At 26.4% G+C, this 10,023-nt stretch overlaps 1 protein-coding gene across 1 annotated transcript; it reads right to left on the bottom strand.

Annotated features, from left to right (window-relative positions):
• Positions 1-1,084: 1,084 nt before the first annotated feature.
• Positions 1,085-9,815, bottom strand: LOC112603837. Its single transcript, XM_025352612.1, has 3 exons — positions 9,556-9,815; positions 4,667-4,773; positions 1,085-1,594 (listed from the first exon to the last, which is right to left on the bottom strand). The coding sequence occupies exons 1-3, from the start codon at positions 9,813-9,815 to the stop codon at positions 1,305-1,307; spliced, it is 657 nt and encodes a 218-aa protein (XP_025208397.1). The 3' UTR covers positions 1,085-1,304.
• Between the last annotated feature and the right edge of the window lie 208 nt (positions 9,816-10,023).

Below are 10,023 nucleotides of genomic sequence, written 5' to 3' on the forward strand. Positions count from 1 at the left end.
GGATAATTCGATTCTAAGTGTTAATGATGTCTCACCTATATTTATAAAATATGTACACTGATTAAAAATAGAGTATTGTTGAATTAATTTTTATTAAAAATTTTACACATAATATTAGTATGGATACTTATTGTTCTAATTTATAATATTATATTAAAAGTTAAAGCTTATAAGAGAATTTCGATACACTGTAAAATGATGTGTATGGTTCGTGATATAAATAGCTAATTCAAATTAGAATGAATATTATTTTTAATTTCATTGCGTTGATAACCTACCTAGTGACTATAATGGCGAACATTTTCAAATATCTATGATTTAGGTATATATTTCAAATTACAAAAAAATAATTACAATCTTTAGTTTAAAAATTATTATTCTTTGTTAAAATATCTAATGTTGTTAAAATTTGAACTTCAAATTTTTGTAAAAAAATTATTTATTACATATATGTATAATTGACTTTTTAACTGCTGTATAAATAATTCGTTATCTTTTATTACGCATTTCGTGATTTTTACCCTAGAAACACAAATTTTAAACACTAAAGTATATACGCGAAAAATATTTCCATTTTCTGTCATTTTTTTATTAGTTTTTTCTCAATTTGTAAATAAAAGTACCGGAAACAGTGGGGATATTTACTTTTTTTCCCTTCAAGTATTAGTTACGGTATATTCTATATAAAATTTAGTATACTACCAAAAATCACTAGACACTTATCCAAGCTTATAAGTTATGAGTATTTTAAAAATAATTTATCAATATAGTACATATTTTATCGTAGTTCACTAGTTTCTCTTATATGGTTGTTGAGTATACTATACGAGTAAGCAAGGTATGAGTTGTCGATGTGTATACCGTTTAGATGTTTTACATCGCAGTTTATACATCAACCATTTGAAAAAGATTCATTTTGTCACTGCAGTTTACGTGTAAGGTACACGCGATATTATGAAACTGTAATATACCAACTAGATATTATGTAAGTACCTATAAAATAAAATAAACAGAAAAAAGTATATATATATTCGGTTGTAGTTCAATCAAACGTCAACATGTCCATTGCAACGCAAGATCCGTTTGGTTCGTATTATATATTGACAATAAATAAAATAAATAATTATAACGCGTACAATGTTACACGTATCACCTATTCATGGCTAATATTTAAACCGTAATTATAAACACAAACTTGTTTCGTGACAAAAATCATACAAATTTATATACGATTGTAAGTTCAGGGGATCTAGGGCCGCTCGTGAAATTTGACTGAGCGTGTTCGCGGTATTATTTTTGCTATTTCATGTGTACGACGAGTAAAGCGGACCGGCAGTGGTGCGGTGCGCCAGCAGTGTCCGCTTCCAGTGGTGGTGACCGGCTGGAGGTGTCGGCGGGACGTAGTACTCGTACGAGAACATCTTTTTGATGTTGCTCATTAGCGACACCATGAGTGCCATTTTGCTGACCAACAGTGCTTTACCGCCCAGCGTGGACATGAACATGAAACCCATCGGAATCAGGATGGCCGACATGATCATGTATGTGCTCACGATGATCGGGAACACCTTCCGGTAAGCGTGACGCCTGCGCCCTGCCGGAGTAATCGTCAAAAAAAAAAAAAAAACATTAAAACAATGTCTGCGGTTTATACTCATAGGTAATAGGCCAAATTTCGAGAGAGGAGGGCTTGAGGTTGATAAACAACTCGAGTTTTGAAATTTACACCTTCACAATTAACGTAATTTATGGACGAGCTGAAATTATAGGAAGCTTCAGTATCGACGGTATCCTTAGGTTTTTTATTTGAATTATTTACGTTATTTTACTCAAATATCGCACAGGGTTCTAAAAGTAATTTTTTTTCGAATATTATTATACTTATTAGCTGCTGTTAAGCGGCTCGTGTGTGATGTAGCTGGTACATAAATACATTTATTATTGTTATTTTAAATTATATCTTCTGGAGTCAATATACTAAAGTAAAAACTACATTTTACACGTTGCTTCAACTCAAAATAGGTAGTATTATAAATTATGTTTATGCACATAAATATTTACAATTTTTAGCAAATAATACATCTATAGTATATACAATGAGTTGCATAATGATGGCTTATATAAACTGAATTATTATATTCATGATGAATATTTGTAAATGTATATAATGTTTAAGAGATTTGAACATAATAATATGTTTTAAATAGTAATATTTAGGTTGGTATTTTAAATTACATGCATAATTGAGATTGTTAATGTGCTTCAAATAAATTCCAATATCTTATAAGTTACGAGTATATGTATTATTATACACAACATAGACCTAAAAGGCTAAAAATGAAGTTCTTACTTGCATAGCTATATAATTTAATTTCATAAAATGTTATCCACATTGTGTAAAAAAAAAACGAATTACATAAACACAATTTAAATTATTTTTATGATTTTATCCACTTTACAAAAATAAACTATTTCATTAAGAGCACTATATTAAAAATTTTAAACTTTTAAATACTCATAACTTATTTCAAAATTTAATTTCAAAATTCTAAGAGGTACCTAAAAACTTATTTTTAAACCAAATATTTATTTAGAGGGTAAAAAGGTTTAGTAATACACAGTCTTAGATAATATTCTTACATTTTAAATTAATACTAAGTCAATTCACTTAATAACATAGCAAGACAGAAATTTTGAATGTTAAATTATGCGTAAATAAGACGAAGATAGAGTTATTGACCTGCAAGTGTATTCTCTTAAGTGCATGTGACATATGTTTGTATAATATATAACTAAATTATTTACCAAAACTAATCAACATAAATAGTGATAACCGTAATTTTCATGAAATAACAATAGTAGAGCATTTTGAAATAATTTCTTACATTTTTAATTTTACTACATTTTCTTATTTCGAAATAATATTATTAATTACTGTATCATAAATCTTATCATAATATACATCATAGTATTGTGCACAGTATATGTGTTATACATATAAAAATTGTATTTTTGTATAAGTCAGATTCCACAATGGTGTGGGGAATCTATAATTTTCATAAAAAATGCAGACCTCCTGCCATATAATAAATAGAAACCAATAATAATTTAAAATTTATTATGAGAACCAATCTGAACAAAAAATATAATTATATTAAATGTATGATTTCAATTACATTGCATATTTTTTTGGGTGTATTAATTTTTATTACCTTACTATTAATTATTATTATATATGTGTGCGTTTCATAATTTGTATAGGGTGTTTCATTAAGAACGCCGGATTTAAATTGCCAGTTGGCTGACCTATTTTTTTTGTAAATATCATCGGTTATCTCTACGCTAGGTTACGTTAAAGCTCACGTCTATGAAAATAAACCGCGAACCATTGAAGAACTTAAGGATATTTTTTTTGTGGCCAGAAATGAAGCTAGCCAGTGAAGCAGAGGTGGTATGCCAGATATTATATTCCATACATAAATTGAAGTGTGTATACTTCATGATCATATAATTTGTTCTAAATATTTAATATTAATAAAGTAATAACGAAATTAAATCCGGCGTTCTTAATGAAACACCCTATATTAATATATTATACAAAATAGTTAATATTATGTATTTAAAAGTTTGATATAGAAAATGTATTAAGTGTGTCTTGCAAATCCGTGCGTAGTAAGTGTTCATTAGTGTATGACGTGTGTGAATAAAATTTAATAGAGATTACGGAACGCAAGCTTATTTGTATGCATTGATCACAAATTATTAACCAGCGATTAAAAAGCAAGAACTTTTTATCCAACGAACAGACAAAAATAAAAATACAATAATCAATCTTAAATATATTTAAATATGTTATGTAATTTATAATTTGTTTGAATTTCATTTAACAGTCATCAATTATTGTTTAAAAATTTTCCTATTTTTACGTTTTAAAATCAAATTTAAGGATAAAATTAAAGTAGATATTTTGAAAAGAGTGATGATCGATTTCAAGTTGACTTTATAAATAATGTATATATATTTTCAGATTTCTTATTGCATTATTAACTTTATTGTAACGAATCGTACTATGTATAAACAAAAAAATAGGTATGTTTCGTTAAAAAATTGGCTGATATCAAATTCATTTTGTTCTTTGTTGAAATCTCTAAGTGGCTGTTGAAGTAATTTAAAGTTTTTTTTATTGTATAATTCCAATAATAATGATGCTATGACGCTGCAATGGTGCGTATAGTAATAGTTAAGACCATATGGGCAATAAGAGTCTTCGATTTCCGTTCATAAAAATCATCGGGAGAAACCAAAATAATTTAATTTACATTCATATTATCATATTGGCTTATGTATTTTTTTTTTGAACCTGGGCGTTTAGAATGTACGTTGTTGACTGTACATCTCCGTCCTGTTTATATGTGATTATGAGTTATACAGACACAAAGTTCGAAATAATAAAAAAAAGTAAGTTAGTTTTCTATAAATATTTACTTATATTCACAAGTATCATATTAATACTTTTTTTATAAAAAATTCATGTATTTACAGAAATTTTAATATAATATATATTTATTTTAGCGTTTATTGGTTTATTTTAATTTCTTTAAGTATATTTAATCTTCAATAAGAATGTATAATGTTTATCAATATTAATTAAAATATTATTGCATACCTTCGGCGGTGGCATTATTATCAGGTGTCCATAGATCAATTTGCAACGAATGACTATTGATGAATGAAACCATTGTGTTGATTATGTCAAAAGTATGATTCCCGTACCTATGTATAAAGTGATAAATTAGTAGATGTGTATATTGGGCAATGTACATTTTATGCATATTACATTTTCCTGTGAATCTGTAAAGATTTAATTAATCAATTCTATAAATCTATGTGGGTATGTATATTTATTTATTTGATTATTATTACCAATCATCGTATAGGATGGACTTAGAAATAACAACAGTGTATTATATTATTAAATATATTCAAACTATTAGAATTATCTATCTCGATGAAACATCAAATATTAAATATGAACATTCAACTTAGAACAATTATAAAATATGAGGGTTAAAGCAGTTTTGATAACAGAGAATATTATCCTATAATTTTGCGTTTACAGTTTTATATAAATTTGGGAAAGGTTTCTTTCTAGTGAATTGATTCTGAATAATAATATTAATTTTTAAGTAGGTACCAACTATTCAATAAACATTATGGTTAATTACATTTTATGGCGAATTAGTATTGATAGGATTACATACAACGAAGCTATAATTTTGTGACTTATAAGGCATTATATTAAATTTAAATTTAATTATTATCAGTAGCTCTTTAGAGTAATAAATTGATTTTTGAAGATACAGCTGTGTTCTACGTAAATGGAATTTTAATATCAATGCTAGGTTTAAAAGTCATCGAGTGCATATTAAAATCAATATAATTACATATTATTATCAAAAACGTAGGCCTACGTACAATATGGTGAAAAAAAGTACACTGACAGCCGTCCAAAACTCTATAGTCTAATAAAGTGTCTTATTAAATTATTTCCTTATTATAGTCATTTTGAATGCCATGTTGTATATTACTTATACTATTAATTAGGTATTGTGATTATTTTTTGATCTTCTGTTACTTATAAAGTTATAAAATAAGAATAATTAAATTTATATTCTCGAATATTAATATCACAATTATTTTTGTTTAAATTAATTAAATCAGAACTACGAAAAAACAAGGCAAAAATAATTATGTAAGTACCTTTATAATTGTAATCATAACTCATAAAGTCGTGGTAAAAAAATTAAATTACAATATAATTAATAACTGTTATTAAAATCGTATATAATTTTATTATTAATTATCAATCTGTGTATAAACTAAGATGAATAACAAAATAAAGAATTTAAACATGTTCTGTAGTTTGTCAATCTGTCAATAACAGCAGAAATTTATTATTATAACTTAAAATAATAAAAAATAATTAAACAATAAAACTATTTCTTATATATATATTATCCAATATTAAGAATTTTAAATTTATTTTAAAGTTTTATAGTTATTTCTCATTAATTTTTCTGTCACTAAAACACGTACATGTGTTTTGAGTAAATAATTTTGTAGTTTTAACTTAAAACATATATTTTGAACTATTTCATGTAAACATTAGACTGGATGCAGACGTTCAAATCATAACTTAACTAATAGTTATCTCAATGTTTATTTTTTATTTGTTTTGGATAAATTATTAATTAGATAGGTAATTGAATTGCTTTGACTTTAAAGTAATGATGAGAATATTGAATGCAAACATTTGTATTGTCTTGTCATTGAAAATAAGTTTATTCCTTGATAGTAAAATAATAATTATTATTATACTTATTATAAAAGAAATAATGAATATAATTATTATTGTACATACTATATAAGAAATAATGAATACAATTATTTTAATATTTAAAGGTAGAAAAATTCACTATGCACTCACATTACTGTCTACTTGGATTATTCACAATATTATATGAAAGGTAATTATTTTAAAGGTAAATACTAATTTTTTTGAAAAGTATTCACGTTTTAGGAAATTATTTAATTAGCTATAAGTATTTATAGTTTAGATGAATGGGGTAGTGGATCAACATATTTCAGGATATCGTAGTGACACTTCACTACACTCAACTAATTCATCAAAACATTTAATAATAAATAAATAGCAAATTAAAAAATCATTCAAAAAATTGTTTGTATAGTTTGTGTTCATGTAAATAAACAAAAAAGGTGAAAATTAGATATCATTATACTGTTTAGTAGGTGTCGAGTGGGTTTCTATAATTAATGTATCAAATTTTAATGCAATGATAACATCGAATATGAAAAATGCAAAATACGGTCTGTCATTAGCCTATATTGACTAAATCGATTTTATGATAATTATTTTGACATAACTATTAAAAAGTGATTTAATTTATTATAAGTATTACGGTAGATTGATTTAATTTTTGGGATAATATAATATTATTTATTATATTATCAGTATTTAATTATCATAATTATACATTTATACCATATTTTTTGAATTATAAATAGTGATAAATACTGTGCATTGTTTTTTTAACTTATATATTTAAATATTGCTTTTTGTTTTTTTATAATTTTAAAATAAACTAGAGTTGTTAATTGTTATACTCTATTGTTGACTTATAGTGGATCGCGTATTTTAGTGCCTTACCAGCTGAGTAATATTTTTCAACCTTTCCATTACTTTCACGATTTTCACGTAAGTTCATTACTTATAAATTATAATGAATGAACCCCATCATCTAGTTCTTTTTAAGCAATCAGTTGTTATTTTTTTTTTTTTTTTGCATTATAGTAAGTAACTCATTTCATGTTCTTTCGTTTTGATGTCTCAAAATGTTTTACCTGTGTGCAATTTGTATTGCATTCTCATTTTATTCAAGGAGTACCTTAGGAATTATTTTGAAGTTATTGAAGGCTAATATTATTCCAAATTAAATTATCAAAACTACTTCGCCAATTGCAAAGAGCTCTTTAGTAAGAACGATGAGTCTTCTGTCTAAAATAATGACACCATTTGAACACTATCGATATGGTAATGATATGATTGTATTTAGAATATTCGAATCTTCTATATGACTATATCAACTAACTTTCCTAGAGCATTTGAAGATAAATCTTCTTTATGGAGTGTCAATCATTGTTATCTATTCTTCTTGTTACGAAATTGAAATACTTCTGTACCAGGCTTGCTTTATCTAGAAATTCTAGACTATTTAAAATTATATTTCTAGTTGAATATGGACACGATTACCTACTCTAATAGTACAATAATTCAGCATTAAAGAATGGGTTGAGAAGATCAGAAAAATTCCATATTAAAAATAATTGTATACTCCTATGACATAAGGCTTAATAAGATGCCTAAGTTGATCTTGACCGGAGGAAACTATTATAATATTATCTTATATCAGTGGAATTCCAAAAAACACAAAGGTGACTGAAAAAACTTAGGTCTCTGGAAGCGGATTCAATCATCAACTTTAAATTGAGATCAATATTCATCCACGGATATGCTTAATCATAATTTTATTAAAGTAAATTGCACTTTTTGTTGTAAGCGAAGTCAACCGTTAATTCAGTTTTTTCAAGTTTTGAAATTGGTTAAATAATTATTTGTCTACCTATATATTACCAAAATATAAATGACTTATGTACAAAATTATCTAACTTCTATACTAGGGATGGCAAACCTATGTTACGCGAGTAGTACTTTGTAAATTTTATAAAAATATTAAAGAAAATAAACGGGATATTAATATACATATACACATGATATTATATTCCTTTGTTCTTAAGGTTAATGTTTTAAAGGAAATAATACTATCATAATACATTATATGACTATGTATTAACTATATATCATATATGTATATACGATTTTCGTTAACTTCACCTATATTCGTATAAAATGTACGCATATTTATCCAACTTCACTCGGAAATATCGCAATGTACAAATGTTTAAAATACAAAAATATTACTATTGATTTTACGTAATTTTTAATAATCAGATTGAAAATTTATTAATAACTTCGCTAAGTGAACTTAATATTAAAATAGGTAAAGCAGCACGGGAAAAACATTAAAGTAATTTTATGAGACTGTAGAAACTATTTTCATTATGTTCAAGACAAAGTTATTATATTGGCATAGAGCTACACGATTTTATCGGTATAAAATGTTTACAGGTACCTATTTATAACTATGTATATATGGGGAAAAATATGTAAATTGCACAATATTATAACATTATGTATAACAGGACTAATTTTATAATAGATTCTTCGCTTTTTTAAATAATTATTAAAAACAAAATTCCAAAATGTATGATAAATATTTTACCAAATTAAAAGTATCTACGTAATTTCCTTTAAATAGATTCAAAATTTAAATGTAAATATAATATTTATAATAACATATATTATTATTTATTTATTCATTCATAAAAAAAAAAAAAAATTATTACCTATGCGTTTGATGACGACTAGATGTAGGTAACAAAATAGTAAATTTATTATTCCGTCAGTAGCAGATTTAGAACACGTAATTATACACTGAAAAAGTATGACGTTATAAAGCAATACTGATGAACTTGGCTTAACCAAAAAAGGTAATCTTTTGAGAATTCTAACCTGTCTCAATTTTATCAAGTACCATAGTAAATAAATAAAAACACGACGTATCTACAATATGGTCTGTGTTGAATATCTTATCTATAGAAGTGGCCTAAACGGAGATTTTATTGCCAAGAAAAAAATCATTTTCTTTGTTACGGCAGTTGTTGTAATGATTGTTAAGAAGTTGGTTAGAGCATATTTGAACTTTTTCAGCGCAGTTGTGACTTGGCCCTATGATAGTGTATAATAGACTTTTTAATTAATTATTTAACTGCATAAATACGCCCGTTGTTATTATTATTATATATTATCGAGTATAGGTAGGTTGTTTAATTACACGATGTGATTAATGTACTTACTTGGTGGATCGGTCGGTCGTTGTAGAGGTCTTGACCAAACGCACGCCGTCGGCTAGTTGCAAACGGTCTGATTGTTCCAACATCCTAAACGTCCTGATCACATTTTGAGTCACACACTGTAACCATTCGGCTGTACCGCAACCATGTAACCAATGTGTTTGTTGAGTTGACATATGATCAAGTTGTCCAGTGGCTGTCGTCACTTCTGCCGTTATTGCCGACGCCACTAGCAGCATAGTAGTTGCTTGTAACCGATTCATCTTTCGTATACGGTCACCGTGCCTCAACCAGCCGTATTTAAATAGTATATGCACACTATGCTAGGCGACAATCGTGATTTTAATGCTAATAATCACCGCCGTGACGATGAACGCGATTTATTTCATTTACTTTCCATAATCGTATTGTACCTTCTTTATAATTAGTAGTTAGTAAACTTAACCTAATCTGGTCGAAGAGTTTTCCCAT

The sequence above is a fragment of the Melanaphis sacchari genome, unplaced genomic scaffold (genome assembly GCF_002803265.2).
Source record: "Melanaphis sacchari strain LSU unplaced genomic scaffold, SCAv2.0 Contig111_pilon_pilon, whole genome shotgun sequence".
In the NCBI taxonomy this organism is placed as follows: domain Eukaryota; kingdom Metazoa; phylum Arthropoda; class Insecta; order Hemiptera; family Aphididae; genus Melanaphis; species Melanaphis sacchari.